Source organism: Mauremys mutica, chromosome 16 (assembly GCF_020497125.1).
Source record: "Mauremys mutica isolate MM-2020 ecotype Southern chromosome 16, ASM2049712v1, whole genome shotgun sequence".
Taxonomy (NCBI): Eukaryota; Metazoa; Chordata; order Testudines; family Geoemydidae; genus Mauremys; species Mauremys mutica.
In genome coordinates, this window is record NC_059087.1 from 25,539,691 (window position 1) to 25,560,944 (window position 21,254).

The 21,254-nt window shown below is 42.5% G+C and overlaps 1 protein-coding gene across 1 annotated transcript in view; it reads left to right on the plus strand.

Moving 5' to 3' along the window:
* The window catches only part of MED13L (mediator complex subunit 13L), a 395,410-nt gene that overhangs the window by 290,075 nt on the left and 84,081 nt on the right, over nucleotides 1-21,254 (plus strand). Inside the window, exons 5-7 of the mRNA XM_044990575.1 lie at nucleotides 16,166-16,311; nucleotides 17,319-17,513; nucleotides 17,921-18,109. Of these exons, the coding sequence (XP_044846510.1) occupies nucleotides 16,166-16,311; nucleotides 17,319-17,513; nucleotides 17,921-18,109 (530 nt within the window). The remainder of the gene's footprint in view (nucleotides 1-16,165; nucleotides 16,312-17,318; nucleotides 17,514-17,920; nucleotides 18,110-21,254) is intronic.

Consider the following 21,254-nt stretch of genomic DNA (forward strand, 5'->3'; position numbering starts at 1 on the left):
AGAGATCATCTAGTCCAGTTCCCTGCACTCACGGCAGGACTAAAGATCGAGATCAGTGCTTCTCAAAGTCGGGCCACCACTTGTTCAGGGAAAGCCCCTTGCGGTTCAGGCAGGTTTGTTTACCTGCCATGTCCGCAGGTTCAGCCAATCGCGGCTCCCACTGGCTGCTGTTTGCCGCTCCAGGGCAATGGGGGCTGTGGGAAGTGGCGTGGGACGAGGGATATGCTGGCCACCCTTCCCACAGCCCCCATTGGCCTGGAGCGGCAAACCGCGGCCAGTGAGAGCTGCGATCGGCTGAACCTGTGGACGCGGCAGGTAAACAAATGGGCCCGGCTCGCCAGGGGCTTTCCCGGAACAAGTGGTGGACCGGCTTTGAGAAGCACTGATCTAGACCATTCCTGACAGGTGTTTGTCCAACCTGCTCTTAAAAATCTCCAGTGATGGAGATTCCACAACCTCCCTAGGCAATTTATTCCAGTGCTTAACCACCCTGACAGTTAGGAAGTTTTCCTAATGTCGAACCTAAACCTCCCTTGCTGCAATTTAAGCAGCTTTTTTCAATCTTCCCTCATAGGTCATGTTTTCTAGACCTTTAATCATTTTTGTTGCTCTTTTCTGGACTCTCTCCAATTTGGCCACATCCTTCCTTAAATGTGGTGCCCAGAACTGGACACAGTACTCCAGTTGAGGCCTAATCAGTGCGGAGTAGAGTGGAAGAATTACTTCTTGTGTCTTGCTTACAACACTCCTGCTAATACATCCCAGAATTATGTTCGCTTTTTTTGGCAACAGTGTTACCCTGTTGATTCATATTTAGCTTGTGGTCCACAATGACTCCCAGATCCCTTTCCACAATACTCCTTCCTAGGCAGTTATTTCCCATTTTGTATGTGTGCAACTCATTGTTCCTTCGTAAGTGGAATATTTTGCATTTGTCCTTATTTAATTTCATCCTATTTACTTCAGAGCATTTCTCCAGTTTGTCCAGATCATTTTGAATTTTAATCCTATCCTCCAGAGCAGGCCTGCACAACATATGGCCTGCGGGCCACATGCGGCCCGCGGAGCCTCACTGTGCGGCCCGCGAGGGGATTCTAAATCCCCCGCACACAGCGCTCTGCGGGCACCCCAGAGCCCTTTGAATCCCGGCCGTGGCCAGGAAGCAAAGAGCTCTGGGCTGCCGGCAACCGCGGGCAGCCCAGAGCCCTTTAAATCCCAGCTGCGGCTGGGAGTCAGAGGGCTCTGGGCTGCCGGCAGCGGTGAGGAGCCCAGAGCCCTTTAAATCCCAGCCGCGGGGAGTCAAAGGGCTCTGGGCTGCCCGCAGAGATTCCCAGCCACAGCTGAGATTTAAAGGGCTCAGGGTTCCCCGCGGCTGCGGGCAGCCCAGAGCCGTTTGAATCCTGGCACGCGGCCGCTGTTTGCCCCCTTCCCGGACCCCTGCCCCAACTGCCCCCCAGGACCCCCACACACTATCTAACACCGCTGGTCCTTGTCCCCTGATACCCCTCTCCCGGGACTCCTGCCCCAACTGCCCCCCAGGACCCCACCCCCTATCTAAATGCCGCTGCTCCTTGTCCCCCGATTGCCCCCTCCTGAGACCCCTGCCCCAACTGCCCCTTGGGACCCCAGCCCCTATCTGAGCCTCCCTTCTCCTTGTCCCCAACTGCCCCCTCCAGGGACCCCCCCCCCAACTTTCCCCCAGGACCCCATCCCCTACCTGTCCCCTGATAAACCCCTGGGACTCCCATGCCTATCCTACTGCGGCCTGTCCCCTGACTGCCCCCCTGAACCTCTGCCCCATACAACCACCCCTGCTCCCTGTCCCTTGACTGCCCCCTGGAACCCCCTACCCCTTCTCCAACCCCCAGCCCCCTTACCGTGCCACTCAGACCAGCATGTCTGGCTCCATGCAGCTCCAGACACATTGCTGCCATGCTCCCCCGTGGAGCCCACAGCCCCCCCCCCCAGCACCTGCCTTCCAGATTTGAACACCTCAAAATTCAGGAGTGCTCAAGCTCGGTTTGGGCATCTGTTACTTCATTTCTCCCAAATCAAATATACTGATCCACTGTAACTTGCTGTAGAAAAAGCAGGATAAAATTGAGCAAGAAATGCTTATTAGGACTGGAATTGCTATTTTCAACAGCCATTGCCTTTTTGTTTGTTTAAAAGGAAGACAGTGATATTCCATTGACAAATTCCCCATAGAAAGAAAGAGTGGAACAAAAGAATAATAAAGGCACCTCAACTTTTCCTCATTTATGGAGGACAGTCTTATAATATGCATCCAGATATCCTCCAATCACACAAGCTGAAAATTGTTCCACGTCACTGCAGCTCTGTAACCATATGGGAACCAATCCTGTCTGTGTTTTGTGCACATCCAAAATTCCTGCTGAATGACCTGCCTTGGGAGCGTTACCAGTGACCCAGGGCTGGGGAGGTAGGAGGTGTGGGGGGGGGGAGGAGGCACTGGTGGGGGGGAGCCCAGGGCTGGGGCAGCAGCAGGGTGCGGGGAGGGCACTGGTGGGGAGGAAAGGGGGAAGCCCAGCGCTGGGGCAGCAGGGGGTGTGGGTCAGTGAGGGGAGAGCCCAGGATTGGGGCAGCAGGGGGGTACAGGGGGGACCCCAGGGCTGGGATGGGGGGCAGCCAATTTTTTTTTTGCTTGGGGCAGCAAAAAACCTAGAGCCGGCCCTGCCGGGTTCCCCCAGCCGCCGGAGCCCCGGGCCCTTTAATTTGACCCTGAGGGCTCCCAGCCACCTCTTCAGCTGGGAGCCCCTGGTTGATTTAAAATAAAGTATCACCTCCCCACCCCCAACCTTCCTTTTTGGCCCACAGCTGTTTTGGTGGGGCGGCGCTGGGGAAGGAGGGTTTGTTTCTGCAGGGCTGGACGGCCCTGGAGCGGGGTGTTTCTGCGGGGCCAGGGGGTTTCGGCCCTTGGCTGTTTTCTTTGGAGTAATGTGGCCCTCGCCGCTTTACGAGTTGTGCAGGCCTGCTCCAGAGCATTTGCCACTCCTCCCAGCTTGGTATTGTCCGGAAACTTTGTAAGTGTAGTCATTATGCCATTATCTAAATCATTGATGAAGATATTGAACAGAACCGGACCCAGAACTGATCCCTGTAGGACCCCATTCATTATGCCCTTCCAGCATGACTATGAACCACTGATAACTACTCTCTGGGAATGATTTTCCAAGCAGTTTTGCACCCATCTTATAGTAGCTCCATCTAGGCTGCATTTCCCTAGTTTATTTATGAGGTGGTCATGCGGGACAGTATCAAACGCTTTACTAAAATCAAGATATAATTTGTGCAGGCAGTGTAGAGAATGCAAAGCAGTATATAGTATGTTCACATTAAAGGACACCTGTTGTAGGGGAGCTTTCCTACAGCAAAGACTGAAAGGAAATCATGTAACTCACAATCTACAGTATAAAACACTGCTCAAACGTTCACTAAAGAGGGAGGAACATGAGGCATTCCCCCTACCATCTCACAGGTTTTCATATTGTCAACAGAGCTGTCCTAGCCACGTGAACCTTCAGGAGAGGGTGATAAATATACACACGGGACCCAAACTTTGGTCTCCCTTACTGCCTACTGGATGTTCCCATGCATACATTTTAGGTGAAAAAAATGGTAGGAGAGTGTTAGAGATAGGATCAGTAAATGAGAGCATTTCTAGAGAAAGGCAAATTAGTTTTGGCAAGGGGGTTGGTTGGTGACAACTTAAAAAGTGTTGCGATAATAGGTTCATAACATTATCTAAACACTTTCTATGTTATCTAAACACTTTCTGCATTGTGAATCTGTTATCTCAACACTTTCCCCACCATTGAAAAAACAAGAGTTAGTTTCTGTACATGCATGTACATATGGTTTCAGAGAATGTCAACAGAATTCAGAAGGCATTCTTGATTTGTATAAAATAAAATTAATGTATTGCAAAATAATGTAATGATAATGAAAACGGCTAGACCAACAATTCTGGAAGCTGAAGTTCTCTCCCCAGAACAAAAGGAAGTATAGTTTAGTGGTTAGGGTGCTAGCCCAGGACTCAGGAGGCCTGGGTTAAATTACCAGCTGTACTAGACTTCCTGTGCGACTTTGAGCAAATCACTTAGGGCTAGTCTACACTGGCAACGTTAAAGCGCTGCCGCAGCTTGTGTAGTCACAGCAGAGCGCTAGTAGAGAGCTCTCCCACCACTCCAAAAAATCCATCTCCACGAAGGGCGTAGCTACCAGCGCTGGTGCACTGACTACAGTGGCGCTTTTTCACACCCCTGAGCGTGAAAGGTGCAGCGCTGTAAAGTGCCAGTGTAGACAAGCCCTTAGTCTCTCTGTACCTCAGTTCCCCATCTGTAAAAAGCAGTGCTGGGAGGATAAATGTATTAAATATTGTGAGGCATTCATATACTACGGTATTGGGGAGCAGATAAGTACCTAAGATAAATAAGATAGCAGCACAATGTTGATAATGCTTTCCCCATTGCATACTGCATCACCCATATTCTAAAATGAAGTTCTTTGCATGAGAAATGAGTATGAGAAATACCCAAACGTGTACGTGTGTGTGTGTGTGTGTGTGTGGGTGGAGTTTTGGGTATTTCTCATACTTCAGAAGTGACACATACTGTATCACCGGTACATATTGGTTTGAATCCTGCCCACCCAGGCTGAAATTAGACAAAATGAAGTAGTTGGTAGTTCCAGTTCAATGTTACACAAGGTACTATTACATTTGGCACAGTTATTAGTAGTTTTTGCAGAGGAAAGAAATTAAATTGATATGGAATGCAAACAGTTTCATATTAGTGTATGGCTGATACACTGTACATGAAATAAAATGTATTTTGTATACAAGAGAACCCTGAGATTTATGAACAGTCATTCATAAACTGAAGAGAAAAAGCGAAGGAGAAGAAGTGAGTCTGTGGCTTGTTGGGAAGAAAGTGAGCTCAGATGAAGGAATGATCTCCACAAAAACAATATAGACCTAGGGTGAGAGTTTTGTTGTTATAGTTAGCTTAGATGACACACAAAAAGAGAAATAATAATATCTGGGGAACTGTTTGATGTGTTGCTTGTTTGGGTAAGCAGCTTCAGTCAGTGCCTTTTTTCTCCACCTTTTATAGTACCTTGTTTCCAGTTTTACAAGTCTTTTTCTCCAGTGTGGTTTCAGAGGCTCGTCCAGACCAGAGAACTTCTCTCACCACTGCTTCCTCCTGGTTAATTCAAACTCTGTGATCAGAAGAGAAAGCACAGATCTAATGTTCCTTACTTGCAAATCACTATAAGGTCAGGAGAAACATTTACAGAGGCAAAACCTCAAGAGGTCCAGTACATTTTCCAAAGTAACCTCCAATCTCTTTCCTTATTCTTCACCCCTTTGGAGTTTTTTCATTTACTGTTGATTTAAGTAGGGTATTACAAGGTTCTGCCAAAAAAAAAAAGAAGAAGAAAACAAATAAACCACCACCACAGGTAGCTTAGAAATACCATCGTGTGCAGCTGCAAGTGCTTTGGAAAAATTAAAGTGCTTTCTAACAAGTAATCTTCAAATGAATAAAAACACTTAAAATATGACTCCTCTGATATGACTTACAGAACATCACTCTAAGAAGAAAATATTGAATTAGTAGAAAAACAACTTACGCATATCTTAATAAAATGTCTCAGAAATCATTGCAGTTTCTTGCTGAGTTGTAGGATGATGGCTTTTAGGTCTAACAACTAAATGATAGCAAATTTTAAAAAATGTATTCACTATAAAACTACCAAATAAGGCCCTAGTTCTGCAAACACTAACACACACGCTTACTTTTATACATGTCAGTAGTTCCATTGATGTCAAAATGTGTAAGTATGTAAAGTTAAACACATGCCATAAGTGTTCACAGGATTAGAGCCTCAGTCTTTTGTGATGAGCTGTTACGGAGATAGTCTTGAATTAAACATTTTTATTAACTCTTCTGTTTTCTGTCACATTACATGATTCTTTTTCACCACCGTAAGTCATGCTTGATGTTGGGATTGTTCCTCATTATTTATCAGATACTTGAGAGAAATGGATTAATATATTTTACTCTTTGCAATTTCTGCAATAATAAAAATGAATTTAGCTACTTTAAAGGTGCCTCACATTTTACTGGTATTATAAAACATTCTTGGTATAGATAAACGAAGATCTCTTAATATTGGAGGTGATTACTGAAGACAACTGTTCTTTTTAACAATTGCATTCTTTAGAAATCCAGTTTTGGAATATCAAAGTTGTAACCAAAGCCTTGATATCTAGGAATCTCCTTCTAGAGTTAAGGGTTATAAAATAGTTGGGTGTGATAGTGAACAAAACTTGGCTTTGATTGCACACAGACTGACATTTGGCACATGCATTCAGAGCTTGGCTTTGAAATGTAATCCTTTGATAGCTTCTTTCACTTAGCGCAATTCTGGGAAAATAGCCTCTTTTAAGTTTGAATGCAGGATAACACAGCTTCCATCAGGTATTTGAGTAGTTCTAGCAAACTAAGGCTATGCCTACTGTAGGAGTGCTGTGGTGGTATAGGTATACCAGTGTACTATACAGGTGAAGTGCTCCTAGTGTGAGCACAATTTAGACTGGCAAAACTGCGCTTTTGCTGGTATCGATTATTCCAGACCCACCGAGCGAAATAAGCAATTCCAGCAGAAGTGCCGTTTCGCCAGCGTAACTGCACTTAAACTAGGGGCTTTTGCTAGCACAGCTATGGCAATCAGGGATAGTACCCCTTCACAGCCTTGGCCAGCACTATGCTGGCAGAAGTCCGTAGTGTAGACTTAGCTTAACATATGTAACAAAAAGAAGAGAAACCAAACCCCCAAAATATACAAAATTCCCAATGTATAGTGCATATTGTGATGGAGCAAGGCCGGATGGCTACAGGAAAGTACTAAGGAACAGGTATGTTAGCCCCAGGCTAAGCAAATCCCTAGTACCATGGGAACCAAAATGGCAGTTGCTCCAGGATAATCAAGGCACCTGGGAACAATTAAGAACTTTCTAGAAGGCACCGGAGAGAGCTACATTGATTGGAGCACCTGCAGCCAATCAGGGCAGGCTAATCAGGACACCTGGTATAAAAAGGGGAGCTCACTCCAGTCAAGGGGAAGGAGCCAGAGGAAGGAAATGTGAATGAGGAGCTGGGAGTCAGAGACACAAGGAACTAAGAACTGAGAGGGTGTACTACTGGAGGATTGAGGAAACACCATACAATCAAGGCGTATCAGACACCAGGAGGATCCTATGGTGAGGATAAAGAAGGTGTTTGAAGGAGGTTATGGGGAAGTAGCCCAGGGAGCTGTAGCGGTCAGTCAGCGGTTACAAGTAGCACTTTAGAGACTGCTACAATTCACAGGGCCCTGGGCTGGAACCCGGAGTAGAGGGCGGGCCCGGGTTCCCCCCAAGCCTCGCTACTCCTAATCAGACATAGGAGGAGTTGATCCAGACTGTGGGTTTCATCCAAGGGGAAGACCACTGAGGGGAGGAAATCCGCCAATAAGCGCAGGACCTACTAGAGGAGAGGAGGAACTTTGCCACAACATTTAACTCTACGCATGTTCATCATATTAAACACATAATTCACTCAATATATGTGGAGATATTTCCTTTTAATATTTTTTCCTACTTTAACACACATCGCTAGTAGTTACTTTTTGATTAAATTCATGGCACTCCCAAAGTCTCTTTGATATTACACAAAGAGGCACTTTAAAAATGTAGATAGATTTAGATAGATTTGTTAAATAGCTCACAGGCTATTTAAGGTAACAGGGAGCAAGGTGAAATTACCTATATGGCAGTGATTGTCCTCTGTGGCTGATTAAACATCAAAATGAAGCTGAGGCATTTGATCAATTACAAAGCTATTTATTGGGACATACTCTTGTTCTGTGAACCATATTCCATGTATATGTCAAGAATATAGCATCTGAGAAAAGAACATAAACATTTTCATCACACTACAAAGGTTTAAAATGTCTTTGGTGCTTCTTTTTATGATTTTCTGTTTATAATATATTTAAAAGCAGGACTCCAAATAATTTTTCAAGGGTAGAGTCAAAATAAACTATCTGAAGCATGACATGTAGAAAAGGAAGGATGTGACAGAACCCAAAATAAAAATTTCTGTGCATTTGGTGAGACAGTGATGTTTGTTCTTTTCCTGGACCCTCATTAATGGAAGTCTTTCACTTGTGCAATAAAAATGTAATCGTGTTCAGTACCTTTTATTATTTCATTCACTGTTTCCGAGCCCTTGTAACTTGCAACAGCCATCCTTATAGGGTTAGATTCAGCTAGATGCAGAACACTCTCACCCTGAGCCAGCAAGGTGAATGCATAACTTTAAGCTCATGAGTAATAACAGTGAAATTCATAGGAATACTCATGTAGTTAAAGTTAAATATGTGTTTAAATGTTCTTCTGGATCAAGGCCACTGTGCTCAGCACTTTGCAGTATTGAGTCCAAAAGCAGCTTCAGTCCTTCAGTACCAAGGGAAGAAAAAATATTTATATAGATAAATAGTTGATAGATATTATTGTTCAATCTAAAATGTAATTCTTGTAGGCACAAATTTTACTAAATTAATCTTTGCTAATGAGAACAGACAGAATAATTTATGTTATAAATGACCTCCTACTCAACCCCACTCACGAAGATATGTGTCATAAGTGAGATCAACCGTATATCCTCCATAAAGAAAGGAAAGGATACCACACAGGTAACTATGAAAATGGGGTTAGGGTCACGTGCAGTGTAGATACATGTATCTTTGTAGTCTATCGTCTTTGAGGTTTTCCTCTGGTGCTTCTTATTTTATATTATATACCACAAAAAGAACTATCTAATTAAAATCATATAGGAAATGTACTGCCTGCATAATGTTTTGTAAGATTGTCTTAATAAAGAAAGAAACAAAGGAGAACGTGGAGATAAATTTTAGGTTTCTCTTACACTCTGATGTCAGCACACTTTCTCTTTCTTGAGGGGAGGAGTACAATCAGACATGAGACATTCATCATACAACTGAACTAATTTAATTTGTAAACAGCAGTCCTGTTGGTTTTAAAAGATTAAACTGAGATTAAAAATACTCTAGTGAAATATATCCCTATAATGACATCATAAGACAACTTTACATTTTCACTACCTAGCAGCTAGAAATGGTGTGTGTGTGCATGCATGCGAGCATGCATGTATTTTTTATATGAAAGATCTTCGAATATAAAATAAGCCCATATGCAGCACACATACATATTTGACTTTTTATGACATCCCCAAATACTTAGAAAACTTGCCCTTCTCATCAAGATGTCATCATAAGGCTGCATAAGAGTGCAGTAGACTTATAACTCGCATTAGACAGAAATCATCAAATTATTTTGTGTATGTTTATCAATTTATCATCTGTCACATACAGTAAATAGATTTAATGTCCCAAACTCCATACTTTTATGTATATTTCTTTGTGATAAATATTTCAGTCATCTGATTTTGGGCATTTCTTCTTCAAGTGCTTGCTTATGTTGGTTCCATTCTAGGTGTGTGCATGTGCACAGTTACCGGAGATTTTTTGTAGTGTCTGCTGTGGCACCCTCTTGAGTGCTGTGCCCATGTGCTTGTATATAGATGCTGCCGACCCTACACCCTCTCAGTTCCTTCTTACTGCCCATGACTGTTGGTAGGAGCACCTTGTCTTGCAATCATAAGAGCATTAGCGGTTCTTCAACAGCCCATTGTCTGTCTGTCTTTTTTTCTATATGGTTAGGTACTCAGCCTTTAAGATAAGTGTCAGTAGTTTGGTAGTTAGAATCCTGACTGGGACTTCGTCCTGGAGCAGGGTTCAAACCATGCTCGTCATTCAGCAGGCCAATGCCTGTTATTGACCCCCAGGACAGGAGTCTGAAGTGTCTGGGGGAGTCCCATAGGAAAGACAAGTGCAGAATCTGTAAGAACTTTTGCCCTAGAACCCAAAGGGAATGGGATATCCGCTTGAGGGCCCTCCTCATGGAGGCTGCGCTTCTTCCTGCATCAGAGCCCTCCCACTCGGATCCCACGCTGAGCACCTTGGCATCAGTGTGGATTGCATTGCTTGCACCAGGCTCCGCCCAGCACTGGAAGGGAGAGGGACCTTGGGCAAAGGACCTATGTCAGGCCATGTGCCCACCCCAGGGCTTCACAGGGGTACCACTAAGGTCCGACCCCCCCAGCCCAGCCAGGGATCTGCCTCCAACTCCCGAGAGTAGCAGGGGACCTGGCTTCTTCTAGAGCCCTCATTGCCCAAAGCAGCCCTGGTGGCTAAAGAAGAAGCAGGCCAACCAGCACTGCAGACATCGTGCCAGGCGCCGGACTTGGCGGCTTGCACTTACGTGGTCCGACACGTGCGGCTCCGTCTCGGACCCCTGCAGGCATGGCTGGTGTCGGTCTACGTCCCCAACACACAGGATGGAGAGAGTGGTTAGGGTCCCAGACCATGTACTGTCATCACTCACCTGGTTGCAGAATCCTGCATGAGTGTTGGAGGGAGTTTCCTTCGTAGCTCCATCCTCATTGTTGACCTTCATGGGTGATCTCAGCATGCAAGGCCATTGATTTGAGTCACAATTGCTCCCTACACATCAACATCAGGGAGCTAAAACTGGTTCGCCTGGATGGCCAAGCCTTGCTACCTCACACAAAAACCAGGGTGGTCCAGGTCCTGACAGACAATACAGTAGTTATATTCTATATCAACAAGCAAGGTGGAACCCAGATAGTCTTCCCTTTGCCAAAAAGTTCTCAGGCTTTGGGACTTCTATGTACAACACGGCATCCATCTCGTAGTCGCACATCTCCCCAGGACCAGGAATTCTTTGGCAGATTGCCTCAGCAGGAACTTCTTATCTTGCCATGAGTGTTCCTTCCATCTGGAAGTGGTCAGCATCGTCTTCCAGAGGTGGGGGACTACATAGGTAGATCTGTTCGTGTCCAGGCAGAACAGGAAATGCCACATTTTCTGCTCGATTTGGGGATAGACAGAGGCTCCCTGTAGGACGCTTTCCTACTCCCATGTTCAGAGGCTCTGTTGTACGCTTTTCCCCCAGTGCCATTAATTCACAGGGTCCTCATGAAAATCAAGCAGGACAAGGCAAAGGTGATCTTCATAGCACTGGCTTGGCTGCGCCAGCACTGATTCAGCACGCTCTGGGCTCTCGGTGACTGTTCCATTATGGCTACTGCTCAGGCCAGACCTGCTGTACCAAAACCACAACAGTCTTCTGCATACAAACCGGGCAATGCTGTACCTGATGGCTTGGCTGCTGCATGGTTAAATACGGAAGAGCAGGAGTGCTCAGCTGGTGTCCAACAGGTCCTGCTGGGCAGTAGAAAGCCCTCCACCAGTGACCTACCTGATCAAATGGAAACGGTTCGCTTGTTGGACCTCGGATAAAGGCATTTTGCCCGAGTGGGCCTCAGTGCAGTTAATCCTGGACTACCTTCTGCATCTCAAGCTTCAAGGCCTGTTTCTTTCATCCATCAAGGTCCACTTGGCCACTGTCTTGGCCTTCCATCCTCCACTCGAGGATAGGTCGGTTTTCACCCAGGACATGGATGTCTCGAGCACCTCCACCCTCACCTCAGGAGACCTGGCCCTCTGTGGGATCTGAATTGTTTGCTGTTGCGGCTCACGGGTCCCCCCCTTTGGCTTCCTGCTCTCTCCTCCTTTCCTGGAAGGTTGAATTCTTGGCTGCAATAACATCTGCCTGCCGGCCTCTGAGATTAAGGTACTTACCTTGGAACTGCCCTATACGGTCTTTTACAAAGACAAGGTCCAGCAGCGGCCTCACCCAGCTTTCCTGCCCAAGATGGTCTCACGGTTTCATGTGGGCCAGGATATATTTACTTACCTGTCTTTTTTCCAAAGCTGCATAAGTCGGAAGAGGAGTATAGGTTGCATTCCCTGGATGTCAGGAGGGCACTAGCCTTCTACATTTAAAGGACCAAGCAATTCCGCAAGTTGATGCAATTGTTCATTGCAGTGGCTGACAGGATGAAAGGTCGTCCAGTGTCCGCTCAAAGAACTTCTTCTTGGATCACTGCCTGCATTCGCTGCTGCTACGATCGGGTACAGGTGCCATCTCTGACGATTGTCGCCGCCCACTCAACCAGGGTGCGAGCCTCTTCTGCAGCTTTCCTAGCCCAAGTGCCTATCCAGGACATCTGTAGGGCGGCCACCTGGTCATCCGTCCACATGTTCACATCCCATTGCGCACTTACCCAGCAGGCTTGGGACAATACTGGCTTCAGAAGAGCAGTACTACAAGCCGCTAAACTCTGAACTCCGAGCCCACCTCCATTGATACTGCTTGTGAGTCACCTAGAATGGAATCGACATGAGCAAGCACTCAAGAAAAAATGGTTACCTACCTTTTGCAACTGTTGTTCTTCAAGATGTGTTGCTCATATCCATTCCATTACCCCTCTGTCGGAGCTGCCGGCAAGAAGGAGCTAAGAGGGCGTAGGGTCATACCAGCTCATGGATGCCTCACTCAAGGGGATGCCACAGCTGACCCTATGGATACCGCTAAGCAAAAATCTCTGATGACTGTGCACATGGGTGTGCACACACCTAGAATGGATGGACATGAGCAACACATCTTGAAGAACAAAGTTACAAAAGATAGGTAACCACTTTTTCTTCACACACAACTCCATTTAGGGCAGAAGTTATATACCCCTTACATTCCACAGGCAGCAACTAGTGCTTTTTGCTTGTTCAGTCAGCATGCATTCACACTCACCATCATTTGGTGATAACACAATGTAGTGAAGTATCAGGCTTGTAGCCTTCTCAGAGTGACTAGGGGAGTAGCTGGAAGACTATTTCACATGCATGGTGGTTTCTGGCATCCTGAAGAATGTCAGAGAGACACGAAAAATACAGAAAAAGTAAGTTAACAGAAAAAATACATTTACTGTGTGGCCCAGATTTTCAAGGGTTCATTATCCACAACTGGGACCAGATATTTTAAAGAGCTCAGTGTGCTGAGCTCTTCTGAAAATCTGGCCCTGACAGAGGATGCTGAGCACTTTTGTAAGTTTAGTCCTATGTGTGTTCTGTTGTACTTGTGTAGTTTCTTACAGGGGAATGTCTCATATACATAACTACAAGAATTGTATGAAAAATATTCTTTGTGGAGTCTTTGTAGTTTAGAGAGAGTGTAACTAGGACTGTTAGTCACCATTAAGAAAACTGGATGTTGATAAAGCGCCACAAAAGATTTGTTATGTAAAATACAGACAAGAAAGTTTCTTGCAATCGTATTTGTTGTTCATTACAGACTAGCCCTAAATATGTGGTCTGCAGTTACAGTACTCTACGAAGACCTTTGCTTTTATCAATATGTAAATGATTACAAAAATAAATAAATGGAAGTCTTATATCTGTTCCTGAAAGCTGACTTTTTCAGCATGTTAATTTCTTCCCCTTCCCATTGTATTTTATTTGTAGCTCTGTCTTACGCTTTGTAGCAGGATTGATTTCTGCAGCTTGGTATTTAACGAATTATATGAAACTGTACTGAAGACAAGAATGTCAGTATGTTGGGATATGCATGCCTAACAAGAACACATCACTCTGTGCACTGACACTGTTTTCTTGAAATAAAACTCATGTTTGTTACCAAAGTAAATATTTTATACAAAATCTGCCAGAAGCTTACCAAGAGCGTGTAGAGTCCCCAAACCGTGATCTTTATTGTTTTTGGTCTTTAAAAGCTGTGCTTAAAACAGTGAGTCTGTTGCCAGAGGGAACATTCACTTTATGTAACTGTTTATTCTCTTGCAAAGTATTGCAATACAGCCCCCTGGAGTAGGACTTAGGAACAGTAAAAGAGGAGAAGCCTGATACTGTACACAGATGGATAAACGTTACTTTCCCTGGACACATTTGCTCTGCAGAGGAAGAGTTCTGCCGTTAGGAATTCATTAGCTCTGGTCAAGACTGGCTACAGAGAACCAAAACAAGATTTTCCATTTTTCTCTTGTCTACATATCTCAGGCAGATTTACTTGGATCTAGTGCTATAAATGATCCTGATTTCACTAATCAAACTTGTAACTGTCTACTAGGGTACAATATATGAATAATGGGCTAGTTATCTTAGAATGTTACATTTCCAGGAACATGAAATGGAATCCTTCCTATATTTTCACTCTCGCTGTAATTCATGTTCCATATAGGGTGACCAGATGTCCCGATTTTATAGGAACAGTCCTGATTTTTGGGTCTTTTTCTTATATAGGCTCCTATTACCCCCAACCCCTGTCCCGATTTTTCACATTTCCTGTCTGGTCACCCTAGTTCCATATGCTATTTCTTTGAGTTAGCTGAAGTTATGTTATTTAGTCTGTTGATGTTAATGCTTAGTTTATTTTGATGACATATGGTTCACTGATGACAAAAGGTGCAATGTACTATATTCTCTCCACTGTGGAAACATATGCATCTTTATCTTCCTAAATTCCCATTTTGTCTATTTCTTACTCTGACAATGTTTATAGAAGGTTGTGAATGTTGTGTAAGAATGAATATGACTCGTTCATGCCTGACTGCTTCGCAAGAGGCTTGAAAGAGTCAATATGTGGTCCCAGATGGCTATTTTTCTTTACCTCAGTGGAAGGCAAGAAGGACTTTCATAGTCAACACTGTAGGAAGCTTGTAGAATCAGAAGACTGGAGTTGTACTATCCTAAAGACTGGAGTTCAAAATGATTTCTTCACAGATAGCTTTTCCAGCTGCTTTAGAAAATCTGGCCTGCTGAACTCTTTGCAGAGACTATTTCCACTTGATCTTAGACCAGACTTTTCATCATTTCGCAATTAAAGCCATATGCATATAAAAGAGCATCATCCTTTGTCCAGAGACTAATATTACTTTTGATTAAATGTTTTGGGTTCTGTTTATGATTTTATTTGTTATATGAGCAGAGGGTTTTGTTTTGTTTGGGGATTTTCTCTCTTCCCCCTCCCACTCCCCGAGCAGAGTAGCTGAATAGAAATACCATGAATCTATGACCCATTTCCTTTCCCCCTTACAGCTTGCTGTAAAAATTTAGTGGCTAGTTTAAATCTACTGTACAAGTGGTAGAGCAGTAGACTTAAAATGTCTTTTCTGTTGCCATATGGAAATCAAGTAAAACTTGCTAGTTCCCATTGCTGAATGATACAAAGTGCTACTTAACACAGTGTGTGCAATGCTGAGGAGATTGAATAAAAGTTTAGCCACCTTTCATGTTGATGCTTTTTAAAATAACCTGGCCCCAGATTTTCTAGTGTGAACTTTTCTCTTTTTTATAGCGTCAGTTGTAGAACCTTTAAACAGAAGCATAACTTTTATTTAAGGACAAACACTTGTTTTACAAAAAATGCAGAATGATGTAGAGATTTAGTGAGATTAAACAACATCCTGTTCCAGACTATCAGTTCAACTATTCAAAAAGAGTTTACTGCAATGTTGCAGTTAGTTGACTTAAACTGTGAAGTGAAATTGTTACAGTTGTCAGTGTTATTTCCTTAGTTGAAGGTAGTTATGTTGTGCCTGGCTTAGCGCCAAAGCCAACAACTATTAAAGAATGCCTTGCCACTGTAGTCCTGCAATAATTTATCTGAACAATACAAAGCGTATGGGGTTTTTTGTTGTTGTTTGGCTGGGTTTTGTTTATTTAAGAAGTGTGGTGTTACAATTAGCAATGTTTAAGTAATGGATCTTCCTCCCTATTCCTGTTCTCAGTTGAAGTTCATTTCTGGTCCTAAGAGTTCTCTTTCCTTTTCATCCTGAAGACAATATTTTGACTTCTTGAAGCCTTCTGCATGCAGACAACTGTTTGTAGTGAGCTTTCCTTAATTGAAATGGGTAGGAAAATGAATCTCTGAGGTTGATGTCCAGGTTCCATCATAAGCCAGAAGTTGGTAATTGTGCTGTATACAGTCATCTTCAGTGGTTCTGAGCTCAGTTTACTTAAGTGAAACAACAGATCTGGATTTTCAACCCAATCTGGCCCCCATCTGCTACAAAATCTGTCCTCTCTTCCCCGACATTCATTGATATGCTAGTGAACCAGTTTTTTATTTCTTTTTATCCAGTGAACATTTGTCTTGCGCCTTCACATTCTTCCTTCATGGGGAAAGCAACGTGTGCACAAGCGTGGAGATTGCCCAACACCAGCCAATCTACCTGATCAATGAGGAACATATCCACATGGCCCAGTCCTCTCCTGCACCATTCCAAGGTAAGGGCACATTTGACTGTGGCAGTTCTGGAAGTATAAAAACTTGCAGAACATGTGGTTTATGTGCCTATTTTAATTCCTATATTTCAAACTCCCCTAACTTGGCCCCAGTAATGGTGTCAGGAAATAGATCCAGAAATGATTAAGAAACAAAACTCAGTAATTTTAAAAAGAGAATAAAGTTCCCCTCAGGAAACTGGGGGCATGGGGTAAAATCCTGCTAAGATTTTTAGTATGATAGCTAGCTGTAAATAAATGTTAGGCCATGTTTTCCAGGTTTTTCTAGTCATTAACTTCATTAGATGCAAATATTTTCTGAAAAAAGTACAACAAAACAAACTGTAATTGTTGTTGTAAGATCTGTTATTGAAAAGGTGTGTGTGACCATTTTGTAGATTAGCACAGTGTCACAAGGTCCAGTAGGCTCTGGTCTATGGGTAGTGTTCTTAAATGCTACTACAGGACAAATAATTGATCATGATAACATAGATTATTTGTGGTGCAACGCATTTGTCAAAATGCAGATTTTTCAGAAAGAAAGATGAAAATACAGAGCTTAACCAAAGAGAAGAATGAGCATTTAAAATATATAATAAGAGACATACCTGATATAGTTTTAAAGTTACAGGTTTTTACAGCTTTTTAGGTTACAGTGTAGTGTTGTAAGCCATAAAAATGCCCTGTGCAATTTGGAAAAGAAAACATTGCACTTACACTACATTTTTTTTAAAGTATTACATACTGTATTACAGGATATCTTCAGAAGTATGTCTTCTGTTATTCCATTGATGTATAATTATTTTTATCCCTCAATATTTATTCCATTATTTTACAAAGTGAAGTTGTGTGCACTATATTTTGAAAATAAACAAAATGCAAAGAGCTGCTCTCTAAAATCACAGTGCAAACAAGACTGAGAATGAATCTAGGAGAAGTGGAATGTGGTTGCTCTGCGGTTGAAATCCACATATTGTAGAGACTAGAGAGTGGTATGTTTTATTTTTCAGTTCTGTTGAGTCCTTATGGTTTAAATGGTACATTGACGGGCCAAGCATACAAGATGTCAGATCCAGCAACCCGTAAATTGATTGAGGAATGGCAGTATTTCTACCCCATGGTGCTGAAGAAGAAGGAGGGGCTGAAAGAGGAAGAGGAATTAGGATATGATGACGATTTCCCTGTGGCAGTTGAAGTCATTGTTGGTGAGATTTAGAATTTTGCCTAAAGAACATTTCACCCCACCTCATAATTAAAAAAAAAAAAATCTAATTAATCAGAAACAACCTTTATAATTTCCCTATCTGGTTTTGTGGCTCTCTTGACACTGGAGCATTCTGACTAGTTATCTTGCCTCAAGGTTCTTACTCCCTGTATCCCTGATGCTGCTCTCACAATATCAAGCTTCTTATTTAGCTCCCTATTAGTCATAAAGGGATGGATGAATACTTAGGAATGAATATGCAGGCTGTAAACTTTAGAACTTTTATATTTTGACTAGTAAGGTTTGTCTAGTGCATGTTGAAACCAAGACAAGGCCAGCCTGGGTAGCTGAATAATAAATGGAGAATTTAAAGACTTATTTTCTTCTTCCTGTTCCCATTCTTTATAGGTGGCGTACGAATGGTGTATCCTTCAGCTTTTGTTCTCATCTCTCAGAATGACATCCCCCTGTCTCAGAGTGCTGCCAATGCTGGAGGCCACATCAATGTGGGTCAGCAGGGACTTGGCAGCATGAAAGATTCCAGTAATTGTGGGATGCCTCTCACTCCACCCACTTCCCCAGAGCAGGCCATCATAGGTAAGCAATAAACCTAGCAAAGAGACCTGAATCATCCTATTGAAAACTCATTTTAAATATTCTTGAACTGATTCAGTGAATGGCAGTGTTCCATAATCTCTTGTCAGTTTACTCTTTGAACCAGCTTAGGTGTTACTTACTGAGGTGTACTCCAGCATAGTGTGCTTTCATTTTTGCATAGATTATGATTGCAGGGGGATAAATGTGTGAACAGCAGCAGAAAAGAGAGAGTGAATACACTAATGAGTAGAACACAGGGACTTCCACATGAGTTCACAGAACAGAAGAGTTACCAGTTTTGTGAGAGTTAATTTCTGCCCAGTTTATTGGAACTCTATTGCATTTATGAGACAGCATAGACACCTGAGACTGCAGAAAGGATCAAGCCTTGTCAGAGTTCTTAATTGCATACTTGCTTAAGGGGGATGTAGGGATTAATTAGTTAATCATTGTAAAGTATTACAAACATGAAAAATACCATATAATTTATTAAGCATTAATATTAGAACAATGGCCAATATATTGACCAACATAGTGGGGATTGAACCAAGGACCTCCAGAAAAAAAAAGAATTTACCTGCAGCTTAAGGTAAAAAGTCAGGCTCTGTAGGTGGAGGATGTAATGAACTCTCATGAGATGTGGGTGGGACACGTAAAACACGCTGACCAGTGGAGTTGCATATTTCTTCTGAATGAAGGAACCTCATCCCGAGCATCTGAGGCCCGTAACAGTTTGAATCCCAGCAGGGTCTGCACTTATGTGACAGCTGACACCAAGGATTGTACTTGACTTCAGTAGAGCTAAGTAATTTACACAAGTTGAGGTTCTGGCCTTCTATTCTGTTATTATGCCACATATTTTCTATACTTCTGTTTTCCAGTACACTCTTACTGCAGACAGTTGCATGTAAACTATATCTTTATTTCCAAGAAGTTCATCTGCCTCTTTTTGATTCTCACACAGGTCATGATACTACGTGACTGTACACTTAATTGCCACAAAGGTTACTATAAAGTCACAAAAAGTTTTTGTGTAGATCAGTTCTGGATTATTCTGTTTGCATCATTTGACTTCAAAGATTTGCCAGTCATTAAAATTTATTTATGAATACATTCCCTGATTTCAGAAGCACTGGTGTGTTTTTTAATTTAAACCTCAGTGTTGGAATTGTGGTTTAGATTCATAGAAGATGCTCTAAATTGAATCATGCATGCAGGATCGTTATAGTATGCTCAGCAATGAAATTTTGGACAACTTTCATCTGTTAGCAGCTTGTCTTGGAACAGTTTATGTTTATTATCTCAGTGGATTCTTAAAATCACATCTGTCTACAGTGTCCCTTCCAGTTACACAGATTGAATATTGGCTTTAAACATTATGCTTAAAAGAACCCAAGTCAGTTGCAAACTAAACATATTGGGGCTTAGTGACAAGGCCATTGGACAATCATGCAGAAACAATATAAGTTACAATGCAAACTTGTAATTTGAATAACATAGAATCATAGAAATATAGGGCTGGAAGGGACCTTGAGTAGTTATCGAGTCCAGCCCCCTGTGCTGAGGCAGGACCAAAAACACACAGACCATGTCAAACCCATCTTAAAAACCTACAATGATGGGGATTCCATAACTTCCCTCGGAAGCCTATTCCGGAACTTAACTGCCCTTATAGTTAAGATTTTCCTAATATCTAACATACATCTCCCTTGCTGCAGATTAAGTCCATTACGTATTGTCCAACCTTCAGTGGCCATGGAGAACAATTGATCACTGTCCTCTTTATAACAGCCTTTAGCACATTGCAAGCGTGTTATCAGGTCCCCCCTCAGTCGTCTTTTCTCAAGACTAAACATGCCCAGTTTTTTTGTCCCTTCCTTAGAGAACAGCTTTTCTAAACTTTTTATTCATTTTGTTGCTTTCCTCTGTATTCTCTCCAATTTGTCCACATCTTTCTTACCCATCTAAAGTGTGGTGCACAGTACTCCATCTGAGGCCTCCCCAGTGCCAATTAGAGTGGGACGATTACCTCTTGTCTCTTATAAGTATAGTCTTTTGAGTTGGGTGTTTTTGTAGGTGTCGTGCCATCTAAAAAATAGAGCTAACGTTTGGTTTAATTTTTTAAAAGTTAAGTATTCTAAAATACTAAGATACTATGCAAATGAACTAGGAGATGAAGGAGATGATGATGATTGGCTGATTTAGCTGAGATGTCACAAGTAATCTCACTAGCTAAAAATGAGCTGTTCATAGGGAACAGCCAAAAGGAATGGAAGTAAGAATGAGGGAGTAGTAGAATGATAATTTGGGCTTTTAATAAGGCAAGAGAGAGAGGAAGGCGGGAAAGAGAAAAAGAAAGAGAGAAAGATCTAATGATGTCAGTTGAAGATGGCCTACCAGCCTAGAGTGTGTGTATATGTGAGTTTAAGTTAGATTGGTGGTATTCCCTTCCTGGGCAATAACCATAGTTGTTTAAAAACAAAAACAAAAATCCACAAAGTAAACAAACTAAGTTTTGACTGGCTAGCTATTGACTGAAACAGGACCACATCTGTAAATAGATACACCTCATCACAGGGTATCTATGATGGTACAGTATATTTAGAAAGAAAGGATTTGTAGGATAGGGAGTATATTAGTGTCATGTAATAGAAGAGACAGAGAGTGTGTGTGTGTGTGTGTGTGTGTGAGAGAGAGAGATTTGCAGCATGTGGGAAATAATGAAGTAAAAAAGGCATAAAGACTAAAAGTAAATAAATAATATTAAAGTAAAACTAAAAGCCTTCTAAATATATATTTATAACTCTTTAAGATCCTAAATTATAATCAGGCGAGTTAGATAGACTTATTTATATGCAGTTTTAAAACACAGTAGTGGAAAATTGTTTTCTCTTTCTTTCTGCGCCAGAACCTGAGTTTGGGGTTCTGTGCTTCTTGTGTAAGAGTTAATGCCACGCCAGATACTAAAAATTGAGTAAAAAATACAGCTACCTGCTCTGGTTATTTTAAGAGTTTGGTGAGTGGGCTGTTTTTGCAAGAAATACACAGAATTCAGATGTAGATAAAAATACCTTTTAAATGTATTTTTTAAATATATATTTGATATGTTACAGTGTGCCCAGGTTCTCTTAATGCTTTAAAATGT